Source organism: Periplaneta americana, chromosome 12 (assembly GCF_040183065.1).
Source record: "Periplaneta americana isolate PAMFEO1 chromosome 12, P.americana_PAMFEO1_priV1, whole genome shotgun sequence".
NCBI classification, from domain to species: Eukaryota; Metazoa; Arthropoda; class Insecta; order Blattodea; family Blattidae; genus Periplaneta; species Periplaneta americana.
The window spans coordinates 157,598,708-157,617,776 of NC_091128.1; the positions used below are offsets into that span (position 1 = coordinate 157,598,708).

Below are 19,069 nucleotides of genomic sequence, written 5' to 3' on the forward strand. Positions count from 1 at the left end.
AAAATCACAAGTTGAATTCAAGTAAACCAAGAAAAATCTTCAAGCTGTGATTTTATATTTCCGAATAAGAACTCAATTCTTTTTATATAGATCTTTTAGAATTTCTTTTTTTCAGTTATGCCACAGAAAAAAGAAAAACGGAGACAAAAATAAATGACAGAAATAAAACAGAAGACTAAAAAATAAGGACTGAGAAAGCAATAAAATATACAAGAAAAAAAAAAAAAGTTGCAAAAACACACAGAAAAAACAAACAGAAAAACTAGACAGATAGTGAAACTCGCTTTATCAACAGTCAGATTAATCGCCGTTTTCAAATCGCGTTTATACAGCAGAACCTCAATTATCCATTGCAATGGGCAGGAAAGGGCTGACAGTTAATCGAAAACAACAAATACTTCATTTTACTTAATAAGTACTGGGCCTGGAGTTTTGTTACTTTACAACAGTGCTTTATCATGAGCCATTTTAGAAAAGTCTATCACTTTCTTTTGCACTTTGGCTGCACTTAGTTTTTCTTTTTTTTTTATTGATGTTCATTTTTAGTTTTCTAACGTGAAGAATGTCCATATATGCAGCAAATCAGCTTATTCCAAGGCTTATGATGATGCAGTACAGAAAAGTCCTAATTAACCCACTGAGTATTAAGGAATTAAAAAGACTGACATTAGATCCTTTTGGGTTTTTATTAAAAAAAAAACAGACTTAACCCACAAAACGGATGACCAGGAAACGTAAAATCGAGGTTCTATTGTAGTTCCAAGATGTTGCACTCTTTCAAAAGAATATAATAAATAATTTTCCTGTTTTATATAACGGAAAGTAACAGGGAAACAATGTAGTTTGAGAATTACTTTTGTACTAATGCTTACCAATCTCCTCTCCTCAGCTGCCTTCAGCTTCTCCTCGATGTTCTCGGCGGACACCTTGCTGTTGGGGGAGGGAGGTCGCTTGGGAGGGGTCACTGTCACGGGCTCCGCCAGGATCACCTCGTACGCCAGGCCGCCCTTCGACTTCTCCTGACATCTGATTTCAGTAGCTGCAACACATCACAAGCCGTTCATGTTTAGATTCCATTCCACACAACGAAGAATTGCGGTGAAACAATGCTTTAAATACACGAGCAATCGTTTAAGACGGAAAATCCACAGTAAATATCATCACTCCACACAACAAAACCAAATTCCAAAGAATCGGGTCCTCCACAGTGCATCATTAGCTGCATGGCCTGTCTATTATACATTGACATCAGCAGTGGTGTGATTTTTTTGTATTAACGAAATACGCGAAATTTGTTAAAAACTTAATTTTATGCATGAAAATGCAAATCCCTTAATTAAACTCCAAAATTACGTTGAATACATATATCCGCGAATTTTATAGAAATCAAGAAATTACTTCATTATCACAATGTTTTCAACAAGGAAAACAAAAACAGGTTTTATGAAGAATTCGTACGAAGAATGACTTTCTTATATAAAAAAAGTGAAAATTTTCTCCGTTATAAAATATAATATTTAGTATTTATTTATTTAACCTGGTAGAGATAAGGCCGTCAGACCTTCTCTGCCCCTCTACCAGGAGATTCCAACTAAAATATTAAGAATAAAATTACGATTAGTATTAAATTTACAATTACAAGACAAAATTACAATATCAAATTTACAATTACAATAAAAACCAAAGTACGAAAATATTACCTGACTAATGAAAGCTAGATAATTTATCTTAGAAAAACAATAGTACATTATGCAACGAGCCTATAATGGTAGTAATTAAGACGCGAGTATGTTTATGAAACGAGCGCAAGCGAGTTTCATAATTTTCATACGAGCGTCTTAATTACCAATATAGTCAAGTTTCATACGACTTTTTATGCTTGACCATATTTCTAACTTGAAATTATTCAGAAGTATTCATGTTATTCTTATCTGACTGAGGAGCGGAACTGACCTTGTGCAATACCTCGTAAATTGTGAGATGTGCGCAGACGCGAAAATATTGATTTTTTTCCGAGGAACAAATGTCCACATTGACCTTGATATAATCTAGAGAGTAAAATAAACATTAACCTTGATATAACCTTGAAATTGGTTAGACATTGAAAAACGAGATGACAAATTGAATTTATTTTAATATTATTTACAATTAACGCTAATTATTATAGTAACAGAACATAATCTTCTGCGACAGTATTGGATTTCCAGCCTCCGTGACGTTTCGCTAGTTATCTTTCGATTACATATCCGAGAATAATCGATACTTGCGCTTTCATATTGCTACAATGGTGCTTTGTGATTGGTGGAATATCTGAACTTTAATGAATAGGTGTACTTTAATGAGGTCCATTAAAGGGCTGCTACCAGGTGTATAATTACTACATTTCGGCATGGTCGAGCATAAAGAATATTTTATATTTACTGAATTACAAATTAAACCTAAGATAACAAAATTGTATAGTGATGAAGTTACTGGATATTGAAATATTTTGTGATAGATTATGGAAACTATTTACAAGAAACCAATTACTGACCCAAGTGCCTAGTAAGTTTGCGTTTGAATTCAATTTTATTTCGACAGTCCCTGATGCTAGCAGGTAGCGAATTCCAGAGTCTTGGCAGGGCATATACATGAACATTTCTAGATATCTAATCGTTTGGCATTACATACATGTAACATCTGACAACGATGTCTGGTATGCATAGTTTCAGGGAGCAGCGCAAGCAGATAACGGTCATCTCTCTTTCCCGCAACAACTGCCTTCGTATGATCAAGAAAGCAATGCCGTCAACCCCTCACAGTCGAATGAAATTATTGAATTATGAATTTAATTAATGATGTAAACAATTCTCTCTCACTCTGAGAGAGGAACATAGGTTCAGGGTGTTTGAGAATAAGGTGCTAAGGAAAATATTTGGGGCTAAGCGGGATGAAGTTACAGGAGAATGGAGAAAGTTACACAACACAGAACTGCACGCATTGTATTCTTCACCTGACATAATTAGGAACATTAAATCCAGACGTTTGAGATGGGCAGGGCATGTAGCACGTATGGGCGAATCCAGAAATGCATATAGAGTGTTAGTTGGGAGACCGGAGGGAAAAAGACCTTTAGGGAGGCCGAGACGTAGATGGGAGGATAATATTAAAATGGATTTGAGGGAGGTGGGATATGATGGTAGAGACTGGATTAATCTTGCACAGGATAGGGACCGCTGGCGGGCTTATGTGAGGGCGGCAATGAACTTTCGGGTTCCTTAAAAGCCATTTGTAAGTAAGTAAACAATTCTCTGTTATAAAAATAGTGTCAAAGGAATGGTTTCAATAATCATTTTAAAATACGTCATTTCAATGTTTTCTTTTTAAGTTTCTTTTGGAATTATCTGGTTAGACAACATTTGAACGGTTTTGTTTAAAAGAAACTACGAGTACTATTTTAGTAGTAATAAAGAGTATGTGCCTAACTTTGAAATCTACACGACTTCCATAACTCCAGTAGCACACAATACAATCTGCTTATAACTGTAATTCCTGAGTGAATGTTGTCCTGCTATCCAATCGAATGTAATACAATAAAGCCTCTACAACATACACCGTACTGATATAATGATAAAACTGAGCAATCCAGGCATATTCCCTCATGTTAAATCAGTCTCGTTATAATGATGAAGCAATTTTATGAACACCCTGTTAAAACGATGCGTATTTCCCAGTCGCATCGTTCATGTGATTGTCTGTCCTTGATAGAGAACAAGCAAAATTACTCTAGCAAGTCTTATTCGGTCCTTTCCTTTCACGTTCAAATTTTAAACTTAACCACAGCAGTTCAAGAAAGGGCATGACTGACATCTTGAAAGCAGAAGGCGGGGAAGGAAATGTATTATCCTACTCATATTGCTGATTCTACAACAAAAGTTAAAGAAATCTTGGGGAAAATGCAGCCATGGCTGATAAAACGGAGTTATTTTTTCGAATGTTAAAAAAAATGGCAAGGCAAATGCAGGGGAAGGAAACAAAAATGCGCCTCCCAATTAAATGTAGCAGAAATGCTACAAGAAGCAAGCTGGCTTTCATCAAAACACAGATTATTTAAATCTTAAACAGTTTATCAGGTAAGAGAATTTGAAGTATTAAGGATTTTTGTCAGTAAAGGTTTTACTCGTCTGTAGAGTACTGGTCCCCCCCCCCCTTCACATTCCACTTGATAAAAAATATAAGCATTTTAATTGCTTTTAGTTTCTCTCTAATCTTCCTAGAATTTCTAATGCATTAAATTCAACATGTTTTGCTATTAGACCTATGCAAGAGATAGTAAATATCAATACTTTAAAACAATATACTTTGCTTACTCGATAATGAATTTTGGAATAATATTCTGGGGAAATTCCACAGATAGTAACAGTATATTCCTATTACAAAAAAGAGTAATTAGAATAATAGTAGGTGCCAAATCTAGTAAATCGTGTAGGACTGTTTAAAAAAAAACTACAAATAATGCCCATGGCTTGTCAGTATATCTTCTCATTAATAATCTTCCTCGTAAGTAATCGTGAAAACTTTGTAACTAATTCAACAGTTCATAGCATAAATACACGTCAAAAAATGACTTTCATACTCCTTCGGCAAGTCTATCATGCTATCAAAAAGGAGTGCGTTATATGGCAGTAAAAATTTTTAATAGCCTCCCTATCGATATAAAAAATGAAACTCAAAACATAAGATTATTTAGGGTCAAACTAAAGAAGTATCTAATTTCTCACGCCTTCTATTCTGTGGAAAATTCATGACATTCAATAACGCTTTATGAAATTGATACTAAAACTCTGTGTTGTACTAATACGGTCTTACTAATAAAAAAACTCTTTATACAGACGTTTAACTGTTTTATACTTATACAATGAGTAGCTAGTTTATAAGTCGTGCGTAAATTCCTTACTAATAATCACTACAAACATCGCGTATAACAGTATAGCTCTTACACAGCTACGTCATAGTTCGTCATTACTTCATTTCGAAAGGTATAGAATCACGGCCGACATAGAATATCTGAGGTTCTCTATTGCATCCGGTAGAGCGGTCTGGTGTTCCGTGTTAAGTATCGATAGTACAACTGACTCATCGATTACCACACTATATTTTGATCAAAGAGTACAAGCTACAGCAATATTATTCTAATTATTCTGCGCTCTTTGGTTTGTTCTTCTGTGGTTACAAGGTAACCATCATCATAAAATGTCAGTCGATACGAACAGCTGTTAGAGGGGCGGCCATTTTTTCTCTACATACAACGCTTAAACAAGGGGTTTCATGTATATAACTACTGCAAAGCAATTCCCATTGTATAGTTACAGACTGTTTATACATTCATCGCTTATGCATAGTTTATTAGTAACGTTTTCTGTCTCAACTCTGCATAAGTCTAGTATAACTATACACGGTTTATTAGTAAGACCGATAGACTATATTGTAAATCTCGTCTGTATATATTTCTTCTAGACTGTGACTATAAATTAAGACTTTATAATAGTATTAAGTTTTTTGACTTGTTCCATATTCTAGCTGTGAAGCAATGTATGAATACCATGGAATGTTAATAAATACTATACAATACTACAATCCTTGTACATCAGTAACCCTCCCTTAATGATATCCTCGGACAACAGTTATTGAAGTCCGACTGAATTCCCGTAATGGCATCTCTGCACAAATACAAAATAACTTCTCACAGCAGCAGACGTTCAAATGCAAAGTGTATTTCGTAAGGATCAGTCTCTCACAGACTTTCATAAATAAATAGGTCGAGTATGTATTTATTTGGATTGTAACCCAGTCAGTGCCCACACAATTAATTACACCGAACAGGGCCACACAGACTTGATTATTTCGCAAATGTAACGTCACTTGAACACCCAACTGTGTAGGCTAACTGGAGGTGACAATATGGAAAGTGCCGGCACACCTAAGGTACATAAGCAATTACTTGCAAATCAAGATTTCAGGTATAACTCCCTGTAAAGTTGATTTGAATAATTTCGAGGGAAAAATTGTTCCGGAGCCGGCATAATACACGTCACTGTTCGTTAACAGAAAACCACAATTTAAGTCACACGGAGTTAGTGTGCACTCGAAGTTGGTTGCTTGACGGTTGTCAGCCCACTTTGAGGTCTGTGGATATAGAGGGAAAAATTGGATCGGTGTTGGTTAGAGTTCCCGGGTAGCTCAGTGGTAGAGCGTTGGTACGTTAAACCAAAGGTCCCGGGTTCGATACCCGGCTCCGGAACAATTTTTCCCTCGAAATTATTCAAATCAACTTTACAGGGAGTTATACCTGAAATCTTGATTTGCATAATACACGTCACTGTTCGTTAACAGAAAACCACAATTTAAGTCACACGGAGTTAGTGTGCACTCGAAGTTGGTTGCTTGACGGTTGTCAGCCCACTTTGAGGTCTGTGGATATAGAGGGAAAAATTGGATCGGTGTTGGTTAGAGTTCCCGGGTAGCTCAGTGGTAGAGCGTTGGTACGTTAAACCAAAGGTCCCGGGTTCGATACCCGGCTCCGGAACAATTTTTCCCTCGAAATTATTCAAATCAACTTTACAGGGAGTTATACCTGAAATCTTGATTTGCATAATACACGTCACTGTTCGTTAACAGAAAACCACAATTTAAGTCACACGGAGTTAGTGTGCACTCGAAGTTGGTTGCTTGACGGTTGTCAGCCCACTTTGAGGTCTGTGGATATAGAGGGAAAAATTGGATCGGTGTTGGTTAGAGTTCCCGGGTAGCTCAGTGGTAGAGCGTTGGTACGTTAAACCAAAGGTCCCGGGTTCGATACCCGGCTCCGGAACAATTTTTCCCTCGAAATTATTCAAATCAACTTTACAGGGAGTTATACCTGAAATCTTGATTTGCATAATACACGTCACTGTTCGTTAACAGAAAACCACAATTTAAGTCACACGGAGTTAGTGTGCACTCGAAGTTGGTTGCTTGACGGTTGTCAGCCCACTTTGAGGTCTGTGGATATAGAGGGAAAAATTGGATCGGTGTTGGTTAGAGTTCCCGGGTAGCTCAGTGGTAGAGCGTTGGTACGTTAAACCAAAGGTCCCGGGTTCGATACCCGGCTCCGGAACAATTTTTCCCTCGAAATTATTCAAAATTATTCAAAGCAATTACTTGACTAAGGATTTTCCTAATACGATACGCGTAACCTTTTTTTTTTTAAAGAGTAACAGATATCAAAAATAGTCTACAACACACATTTCCATTTCTAGACATAACTTCTATCAACGTTCAACTATACATAATTTCCTTCACCCCACAAACACAATATACTGTATGTATATACTTATACTAACCACTGTATTAGTATTAGTAGGTTATTTTACGACGCTTTATCAACATCTTTGGTTATTTAGCGTCTGAATGAGATGAAGGTGATAATGCCGGTGAAATGAGTCCGGGGTCCAGCACCGAAAGTTACACAGCATTTGCTCATATTGGGTTGAGGGAAACCCCCGGAAAAAACCTCAACCAGGTAACTTGCCCCGACCGGGAATCGAACCCGGGCCACCTGGTTTCGCGGCCAGACGCGCTGACCGTTACTCCACAGGTGTGGACACTATCCACTGATTAAGCTATTTAAATTAATAACGAATTTTACATTTGAATCGCACTTTTTAGAAAGGAACTAAGTCAAAACGTTCTATTTTTCAGGAGAGCAAAAGAACTTACTTTCATGAATAAATACCAGTGTACCAGTGCCGTAATATAAACATCAACTCGATGTTAGAGATACAGGGAAAGGTTTGTTTAAGTTCCTTCCTTTGTTTATCTTTGCGTCTTGGAAGTATTAATCATTTCATCAGAAGAAATAAAAATAACACATTTTGACTTAGTTCCTTTCTAAAAAGTGCGATTCATTTACATTTCAATGTTCTTTTCATCTGCAGAATCCTAGTGAGTTTTCGCACTGTCTTGGTTTCCTGTTATGGTGGGTTGTGTTCATGATTGTATCGAAAAGTGTGTATTCTGAAGTTCAATGAGTGTTTAGGAAGTGTTGGTGGTGTGATTTGTGTTGATAAATGTATTGTTCTAGAGTAATGAGTTTCCGGTTTTTTGGTTGAATGTGTAGTATTTTCATGTCTGTGTCTATGTTTCTGTAGTTGTGGTTAGAGTTTGTGATGTGTTCTGTGTAGGTTTAATTGCAGCGTAGTTTGGTTATGGTTGTGAAATGATCTTCCAGCCTGTCCAATGTAGAAGTCACTACAACAATACTTGCACCACATGAATCTTTGAGCTTGTGGCTGATTTATGCAACTATCAGACTGAACACGGCATCATTTTAATTCCTGCATTCTAACCGTCATATAACAGACGCAGAGTATAGCTAACAACTGCATTCAACCTCAATTGTTTAAGTGTACGGTATTACGCGTGTACTGCATGTAAATGTAGTTTTCAACAACGCCGTTTTGCGAGACATTCATCATGTAGTCGACCTGGTTGGCGAGTTGCTATAGCGCTGGACTTCTATGCCCAAGGTTGCGGGTTCGATGGCATTTAAGTGTGCTTAAATGCGACAGGCTCATGTCAGTAGATTTACTGGCATGTAAAAATTCCTGCGGGATAAAATTCCGGCATATCCGGCGACGCTGATATAACCTCTGCAGTTGCGAGCGTCGTTAAATAAAACATAACATTTTAACATTCATCAAGTAATACTCTGGGAGAATGAGTTAAGAGTTACGAAATTCCCCAGTATTTAGCATAACAATACGCTGATTGGTAGAGAAATATCGTTAAAGTGACGATGCCTTCTTTTTTAATATGATTATTTAACGATGCTGTATCAACTACCAGTTATTTAGCGTCGATGGGATTGGTGACAGCGAAATAAGACCGAGGATTCGTCATAGATTACCTGACATTCGCCTTACGGTTGGGGGAAACCCTTGCAAAAAACCCAACCAGGTAATCAGCCCAAGCGGGAATCGAAATCAGCCCGAGCGAAACTCTGGATTGGCAGGCAAGCGCCTCAGCCGACCGAGCTACGCCGGTAGCCAACTGAATATCAGATAAAACCAGAAGAGGATTCGTTGCCTTAATTGCAGATCTGCTGTTCATTTAGAAGCAAGTCACTGTGCACAACAGTTCTTCATGGCCACTGACAAGTAAGCTACTACAAATAACCTTGTATCAGCTCTGAAATATTGATCAACTTCAGACTGGGTTATTTTAAGAACAAACTTAAGTTTTCTTCTGTTGGCCTCTAACGAACAACACCAACGTGTAGCACGTCCTTCATATTTCCAATCAGACTACAAACTGGGACCCTTTGTCCCTTTTCTAGGAACTATTCCTGCCAAAAGACAATCCATCTCTAACGATTCGCTCCTATTTGCGTACATTCCAAAGTCCCGTCGCTCTAATTTCCGGCAGCCTATGACGTTGTAGGTCGGCTACATTTAAACGTGTGCGTCTTGTGATTCGCTGATGAAGATGTTAAGCATTTCCTAAGGCTGGATAAATACTTAATATATAATCGCCCGCCATTTTGGCTCTTTCGTTGGCGTTCGCAGAAAGCACACGAAGGCGTTATTTGTAGCTCAATTATTTGCTGAATTACAGTGAGTTTGATTTATTATCATAGGAGCTACGACAAGATAATGTTTAACGGTGTGGCAAATAGACCCTCGTCTGGTAGCTCGGCAACGAAAGAACAAAAAATGGCGAACGATACTACCTACCTAGACTTTATAGAGCCTTGACTTCCTAAGACGTAAGCAAAGAGGAGGAGTCACGTCGGGAATAACAGCGTTCCGACTATAGTAATGTGATTAGCTCATTCTTCTCATATTACTTTGCATTCCAAGTTTCATTACTAGGGTCAGGAAGATCATGCCCTAAAAACCTACTAAATATGCATGCAAGTATACTTTAAAAAACCTTAAAATATGCCAACAAATATGCACTAATAAAATTCTATATTTCTTGGTATCACTAATAAATAAATAAATTAGTAGTAATAAAAAAAACATACGGAGGTCAAACTAGACGAGCTTAAATTTACATTTATCGTTGATAGCGGCACAGTACACTAGTGTGCCGTGAGATTCGCTGGGTGCGCCGCGAAACTTTCAATACTTTTCTGGTAAAAATAATTTCAGACTACGAATTTTTATGCAACATAAAATCAGTTTAATGAGCTTACACACGAAAATCGCAATAATTTAAATATCATGAAATATGCATTCATAAAAAAACAATATGGAAATATATAACAAAATTTGGCTTGACAAGCTCAAATGTTTATGATTCGTGACGATAATTAATCAGCAATTAATTACAGCCAATGGGAAAAAATATGCAAATGCATGAACTTCCCGTCCCTAATCATTACTGACATTGTTATTTCCTATTCTCGCTGTTATTTTCCCATATATATTCATTTCAGTCTTGTATCCACGTTTTCCAACAGCGTTCATTTGCCAGACAACAGAAATTTCACAAATTCAACTACCCTACTTCAGCAATCTCTGCATTATAGTCGATTTTGACAACAGCGAAAAATAAAATAAAATGCTACTAATGCTGACCTCTAGATTCAAAAACGAGTGACTAATTCATTTCTGGATATCTGTAAATGAAGAATATCCAAATTTTAGCAGGTAATGTTTTGGCAACTTTTCCAACCATTACATTTTATGCGATAGAGTGGTTGAAGAAAGAATGATGCTGAAACTGATCAGGAAGAGGAAAAAAAATTGGTTGAGTCACTGGCTAAGAAGAAACTGCCTACTGAAGGATGCATGGAAGGAATGGTGAACGGGAGAAGAGTTCGTGCGGAAGAAAATATCAGATAGACGACATTAAGATATATGGATCATATGCTGAGTCCAAGAGGAAGGTAGAAAATAGGAAAGATTGGAGAAAGCTGGGTTTGCAGTCAAAGACCTGCCCTTGGGCAAAACACTATGAATGAATTAATTAGTTTCGAAAATAGTTGCTCTATAGCAGCGTTTCTCAAACGTTTTTGAAGTGGGGACCACTTTTTAAAGTCAGAACAGTTCCGCGGACCACATTACTCTTGTTCCCTTCGAAAGCAAATTTATCATTTTGGTAGCATATTTTAATACCAGTGTACTTATATTTTAAAATTGAATTAAGATTCGGTACTTTGGCCCTTTGTTATGAATTCGGGTGGTCCCTGGCTGGGTTATAGGCGCGGCGCCAGATGTGCAGGGAAAAGGATGTTGAGAAACACCACGTATATAGTGCTTTAAATCCCTCTTTTGTTGCTGAGAGTAGAATGGGAAGTCGATAGACGGGAAGGGTAATAAATTTCATAAAATGTCTGTACATGGGAGAAAAACTGAAATTCGATTGTCATGTGTCATTTCCAAAGATTTTAAGATATAGTGTGTTAGCAATTCGTTCGAAGTTTATTTATTTTTCTGTCTTTTTTGAAGGACCACAAGGGCAGACCTGGAGGACCATAGTTTGAGAAACGCTGCTCTATAGGGTACCAATCCGTAAGCTGAACCAGTTAACTGCAAAATTGGCACAGAAAGACCCAAGATTTACTATACATAGGGTATTTCATTCCCTTCCTCCCTTCAGGAGAAATCTAAATTCACCCAAATCATTTTAATGAAATAGTTTAGTGTTTTTCAAAGCACAATAAAAAATGACAAAGGTTTTCCATTTCTAGCGCTTCTAACATCACTGGGTAATCTAGACCAAGGATGTCAAAACGCCTGCACTGCGTGCTCTGAAGAACCCGCATAATATTTCCTTATACTCTTGAAAATATTTACTTTACCCCACCTCCTCCAAAATAAGCTGTGTAGTTTTGTTAACCAGACTTTTCAGAAATATAGTAAAAATTTCAACTTCTTAGCATGAAATTTGTTGGAGCCTATAGTATTTGAATGTGTGTGAATGAAGTAAAAATAAGTGTGAGGAAATATGCCTAAATGTCTTATTTTCGGTCAAGAAAACCTGCTTGTAATTCCGAACTGCTGTATAACAACTAAAGCATGAATTTTGAGTACGATTATATTACGTGTTTCACAGATTTGCAGATGTTCTGAATGTGAAGATAATTCAGTTTCTCCTGGGTCCTGTCTTGATTTCTTGTGATGTCATATGAGAAACGGATATCGCTATTCTAGAATTGGCTTTTCCTCCAGTACGTAATGATTTTACATAAATGTATTCTCAACAGTTTGCTTCTTGGGGTATTCTTCTTTATTGATTTCTTTGCTACAGCTGGAAATTCCCTTTATTCTTCTTTAAACAGGCAGCAGAAGGAAAGGTCTGCCTTCCATGTTGAGCACGGAAAGTATGAAAGTGGATTTTAGTTTTGCTCTCATCACCACTTTCTACCATGATGGGTCAACAATGCGGAAAATAGTGTACGTCATGACAACATGTATAATACGTAAGGTCCTTCATAGTGCAAAACTGGTAAACCTGGGTTCAGTTGTCAACAGGAAAATAATGTATAATTTCAAGGAAAAATTGTTCCGGGGCCGGGTATCGATCCCGGAACCCTTCGCTTAGCGCGCGAACGCTCTACCGACTGAGCTACCCCAGGAACTATACACAACAACGTCACAATTTTTCCTTTATATCCACACAACTCACATGAGCTGGCAAGACGCCAGAACTCAACTGTGAGTGCACACAAATACTGTGCGACTTTAAATTGTGGCTTTCTGTTAACGTACCTCCAGTAACGAATGTATTATACAAATCTGGCTTTCAGGTAGTAGCTCCCTGTAAAGCAGGTTTGAATAATTTCAAGGAAAAATTGTTCCGGGCCCGGGTATCGATCCCGGAACAATTTTTCCTTGAAATTATTCAAACCTGCTTTACAGGGAGCTACTACCTGAAAGCCAGATTTGTAGGAAAATAATGTGTAATTCATGTAGGGACATTTTTTTTATAAATTAAATAAAATATAAATGTTTGTAATGAAGTGCTAGTGGGTTACAATGACATTCCTAAAAGATGTGAACTACCGTACGTGCTCTGAATGGTAATTTACCACATGTAACTTCGTACAATGCAGACAATGGTGCCGTTTATGTAACCACCACTGCATATGTAAGTATTACTTCAAGTGCTTCATTCTCAGATACATTTAGTCAAAGATACTAAACAATATCATTCCAAGAGATTAAGAACTTCGAGTTTCCAATGCACAGCTTTGACGAAACCTCTTCCCCGTCTATCTAACGTATTTGCTGATGTCAGTTTTTCACATGTAATTGAAATAAAAACTAAAGTGCAAAATCGTTCAAGCCAGAAAACGATTTGCCTAACTGCAGCTATAAGCACAGTTAGCCAAGAACGGATCACATTATTCCACGAAAACAGACTGAGGTGTTAATTGATGTGGACTGGAAAGAGAAGAGGCTATTAATTAACCTTCACATGAAACGAGTCAAAGACAGGATAGAAGAAATATCAGAAATCGAATACAGAGAGGGATATCAAAAAGATGCCCTTTAGAACCTACCCTGTTCAACATCTACTAAACGACATTTCATATAAGTTGAGAGGATGCGAAGGCATTTCTTTCCCCTTCTACTTGCCCTGAGTCCGTCAGTGTCAGCAGACTGGTAGCTGTTACCTCTTATGCTTGCACCCCCCAAGCCGTACACACTAGAAAATAAAATATTAAATAAAGTATATAAGTGAATATAAAATACAGTGCTACAGAGGTTTGACAATTACATATTAGAGTATATTTTTGTGTAGTTCTTGCAATATTTTCACCTAATATAATTAATTACATTTAGAAATGTCAGTTTGTATTATGAAGTCAGGGGGGAGCGACACAGTACAGATTGTCCCACTGTGTATGCTGTATAGTAACAACTAGCGGTGGAGAAAACATTTATCTTCTGTTGTCAGCAGCTTTTTAATGTTGCAGTTAATATAAACAGCAATAAAATTCCATATAAACGCTTAGTATATGGACTTTCGAAATATAGAGTACCAATGAACACTTTCAGAAATAAAATTTGTCACTATGTAGGGAGCCAATTAGTCGAACGTTTGTGAAATGGACAGTAGCATCTCCCTCTTCGCTGATGGTAGGGAGTGTGAGTTGAGGGGAAAGCCTATCAACGAAACTGAAATGGGGTTTAGTGAAGAATTGTTTTCAGAACATGAGATGGTGATAGTAGGTTGAAAAATAATAAACTGCATAATATTTGCTGAGCATACGGCATTCTTAGAGGAAGAGGAGATGATACTAAGGGATATGCTATTGGAACTAAATGACAGCTGTGAGCAGTATGGGATGAAGATAAATGCCAACAAGACGAAGACCACCATGGTTAACGGAAGAAAAATAAAAATTAAGTAAACGTGCGAATTCTAAATGAGGCAGTAGAGCAAGTGGACAGCATCAAATACTTGGGGTGTACTATAAGCAGTAACATGAGCTGCTGCCAGGAAGTCAAAAGGAGGATAGCAATGGGCAAGGAAGCTTTTAATAGAGAAAGGAGCATCTTCTGCGGACCTCTGGAAAAAAGAACTAAGGAAGAGACTAGTGAAGTGCTTTGTGTAGAGTGTGACGTTGTATGGGGCAGAAACATGGACATTACGACGAAGTGAAGAGAAGCGAACAGAAGCATTTGAAATGTGGATATGGAGAAGAATGGAACGTGTGAAATGGACAGACAGAATAAGAAATGAAGATGTTTTGGAAAGAGTGGGTGAAGAAAGAATGATGCTGAAACTGATCAGGAAAAGGAAAAAGAATTGGCTGAGTCACTGGCCGAGAAGAAACTGAGTATTGAAGGATGCAATGGAAGGAATGGTGAACGGGAGAAGAGTTCGGGTCAGAAGAAGATATCGGATAATAGACAACGTTAAGATATATGGATCATACGCGGAGATTATGAAGACGGAAGAGGAAAATTGGAGAATGCTGAAAGACTTTAGCAAGCAGAATGCGTGTGTGTGTACTCCAAAAGCTTAGCATACTTCCACATCGCATCAAACGTTAAACATTCCTGGCAAATCCGTACCTTAACAACATTTCCAAGTGCTCTGTAAGGGTCGGGTTATGAATGTAGTTACGTTTTGGGGAATCGAAACCAAGACTGGAAATCCCTTTTGAGTCACGAGGGGGAAAGGATGCATACGATGCGACGCGGGTTGCAGACGCGCCAGGGGCGTGGTATCGATCTCCGGGGCGGCGCCGCTCCGTCTGTGCCAGACGATGACGTCACGCATGGCGCCCCAGACGGGGGGCGACATGGCGCCCAGCCTCACTTTCAATGAACCTGGGCTGGGGGACGGACAGACGGGCGACGTATTGCCACTGGACACCGCCTTACTAATGTTTCGCAATCAACACACACTGACTCATCATTAACGAATGACGAAAAATTATGAGGCTTACACACAGCTGAACTGCTTCAAGAAAAAGTGCGCTGAGCTGAGCTTCCACTGCTAATGTGTGTTTAGTGTAGCGCGTTCATAGCTTAGAAAACACCATTGGGTATGTAGGCGTCTTCCCTGTGGACATCTCCCTTCTTTCTAATGAATAAAATAAGTTATTTACGTATTTCCTAACGTACAAAAAAACAGAAGTAAATCTATTCCATTTATTCGTTATTGCAAATATAAATAAACTAATACACAGGGTGGGTTAAAAGTCGTTTTCTCCAAACACTTACATTTAATTACATTAAATTTACATTTGATACACATTCCTTCATAGATTTTTGTTTAAAATGGGGGGCCTTGTTTTTTTCATAGACAGTTCACAACGTTAGATGCTGATTTACAGATGGCAGAACATAACTCACGATTTTCAAGAATGGCTGTTCGATCATCTGTCGCAACTGATGCAGCTCCTGCGGTTTCTAAGCAAAAATGTAATTTTTCAGGATACCCCACAGCAAAAAATCACATGATCTGGGTGGCCATTCTGTCGTGCCACGATGGACAATCCATTCATGGAATTGCTGGTTCAAGAAGTCCCTCACTCCTACACCAAAGTGAGGTGGTGCTCCATCCTGTTATATCAACTGTATATCGGCAAAACGAGGCTATTTTCAAGACATGACAATGGAAAAACAGTTGACGCACGAACATGGTTACCAACCCACCACTTATTACACCAGCTATTCGTTTGTTCAAGTTATGACATATGTATATGTGTACAATTATGAAAACTAAGAACGAATATTGGGGAAAGCGACTTTTGACCCACTTTGTGTTAGTGGGCTATATTTATAAGCAACATAAAGCGTTTATATTTGAAGCAATGCGTAGTTACAGTATTCAGATTTACTTCTGTTATTCAATATACGTTAGAAAACACGTCAACAACTTATTTTAGTTATATTTAGGAGTGCGATTTTATTATGGTTATTCTACCGATTAAAATGGTTTAATTTCGGTGAATATTTCGTGAGGAAAAAAACAGTATTTCGCACCATAAAGAAACTTGACAGCACTGCTTTCTTGATCTTACGAAGGCAGTTGTTGCGGGAAAGAGAAATGACCGTTGTCTGCTTGCGCTGCTCCCTGGAAGTAGTCCCTGAAACTATGCGTACATCGTTTCCAGATGTGACATGCATGTAATTCTAAACGATCAAATATGTAGAAATGTTCATGTATATTTTATAACGAAGAAAATTGTCACGTTTTATCTGGAAGAAAGTCATTTATAGTACGAATTCTTAATAAAAATCTGTTTTTTTTTTTTTTTTTTTTTAAATATCGTGATTATGAAGTAATTTCGTGGATGTGTATCAATTTCGCGAATATATTTCACTTCAGGTTTTACTTTCATTAAGGGATTTCTATTTTGCATGCATAAAATTAAGCTTTTAACACATTTCGCTCATATAGTTAATGCCAAAAAAAAAAAACCGCACCCCTAGTTTATATTACAAAGAGGAGGATGTCTACACCTACACTGATGGTATTATATTAACTCCGAAAGCTCCATAGCAATCGGAATTTAGAAACTTAATGTAAAAACCCGTTTTGAATACAAAATGGTACCCATCATCACTAATTATTTAGTTCTCTTTCCAATAATAATAATAATAATAATAATAATAATATTATTATTATTATTATTATTATTATTATTATTATTATTAGACATCCCAATTTACGGTGAATAAAAATCTTAAATTTCGATATAAACTTTTGCTTAATTTCGCACAAAATACATAAATCAGTCCCTCCCCCCATATTTAATAATAGAACTTTTTGACTCTTACAACATACATTACTGGATATTCCTGCAAACACTAGAAGTCTGTATCATCAAGGGAATGTTAAGGATCTTGGTAACAAAACTTACAGCTTTCTATCGGCACTTACATGTGTAGAGAAATTAGTGTAATAGTCTCCCACCCCAAGAGACACCATAAAACATTCGATCTCTATTTTATTCTTAAAAATTAAGTCACTCGAAATCTCGTACGAATCTTACTATAAAAATTCTATACTGAAGTAGCGTTTGAATATTAAATTCAAAATTGTGTACATAAATATCCATATTTGGGCACTTTAAATTAAAATTCCGTGAATAAGTATATTTCCCAAAACACTAATTTCGAATAATTTCGTGCTAGAACAAAACTTTCGCGTTATTTCGTTAGTTTGAACTTAGGATATTGTGACCTAAAAGGACTTGATAAAAAACCTTGCGTCGCGAATCCGAGGTTATCTTTAATGACAATAAAAACGCACTGAGCTATTAATTTTAATTAAAAATTCTTTTTACATTAAATAACTACCATATGTATTATTCTATTATTTCTGTTAATGTTTTAGACTGCGGCCTGTAACCTCACACCTGGAGATCCATCAGCGGTCCACGAACTACAGTTTGAGAACTGCTCATGTAAACGGTCATGACCCGTAAACTGAATGTGAAATAATGGCGATATGAGGTTTTTTCCGCGCATAACTTCACCTTCAATTTGCAGTCACTGCGCAAGTAAATACGAAAATTACAAGTGATTAACCAGTATTATTTTTATCTTCCTTGAAAATACACGAGTTACCAATTTCTTTACTTTTACCAATGTACTGCTTAATAGAAACAAGACACTTTAACTATAACACAAAATTACGCAACGAAATTGCACACAAAAAATTCTGGCGGCCATTTCATGCACATTTAGGTTCAATGACCGACGCTCAGTGTTAATTTATTGAATTTTCATATTGCTGAAACATTCTTCCTTCGTAGATGCAAATAGCAAATACCTCGTAAAAGTAACTGGATTTTTTTTTTTTTTTTATAATTTTAGAATACCCTATGTATTTTGCTTTACATTTTGTATTCTGCGTGTTTTATATTTCGTATGTAATGAGGTGCCAGACATGTAATAGATCCCAATAAAGCCGAAATATGTAACAACAGTGCGCATACTTAAGCTTGAAAAAACCTTTTCATGAAGTCCCGTATTTCTAGTAAATAAAAATCTGCCACTAATTTCAGACTGCTGCGGCGTATTCATAGTAACCTGCGAAAGTATTGCAGCAAGAAAAAAAAAGTGACGATATCTTTAAACATTAACCCCCTCAGATTGGAAGACAATTGGATTACATTATTCAGAAAAAATTGTAATAACTTAGCTCTATGTCTACACCCATTTCATACTTCGAACTCGCTTTTCTTTTCAGAAGCAACTATTTTTTGGGATGGAAGAGGTAAACGTGTGTGATAAGAATTCGTCAGTTTTAAGTATCAACGCAATTTAACTACGATTTCTTTCTTCCCAGTTCCAGAACCATATTGGTCTATTCTAGGCCTAGTACGGGTTTAATTCCTCATGTTAGATACGCAAGACCAGCGTGGTGGAGTTCAATTACAGTTTTTTTCTCTGTCCGACATTGCGGCTTATGCAGAGCTTTCGCATCCTTTCATTGCAAGGCGCAAACTCAAAGTAATGCAGACTGTAATAAAACTATGATTTCATTCTAACATGTCGACAAAAAAAAGAGGCCATTTTCACTCACAACAAACTAAATTCTAAATAAATCCTATAATATATCGAAATTCGAA

General features: G+C 37.1%; 1 protein-coding gene and 1 non-coding gene across 5 annotated transcripts in view; both read right to left on the minus strand.

Annotated features, from left to right (window-relative positions):
• Window positions 1–19,069, minus strand: part of stai (stathmin) — a 132,628-nt gene that overhangs the window by 25,796 nt on the left and 87,763 nt on the right. For all 4 annotated transcript variants that reach the window (XM_069842354.1, XM_069842355.1, XM_069842356.1 and 1 more), the window contains exon 3: window positions 873–1,039. In XM_069842354.1, coding sequence (XP_069698455.1) covers window positions 873–1,039 — 167 coding nt within the window. The remainder of the gene's footprint in view (window positions 1–872; window positions 1,040–19,069) is intronic.
• Window positions 12,532–12,605, minus strand: TRNAS-GCU (transfer RNA serine (anticodon GCU)). The gene has a single exon. It is a non-coding gene; the product is annotated as a tRNA-Ser (tRNA).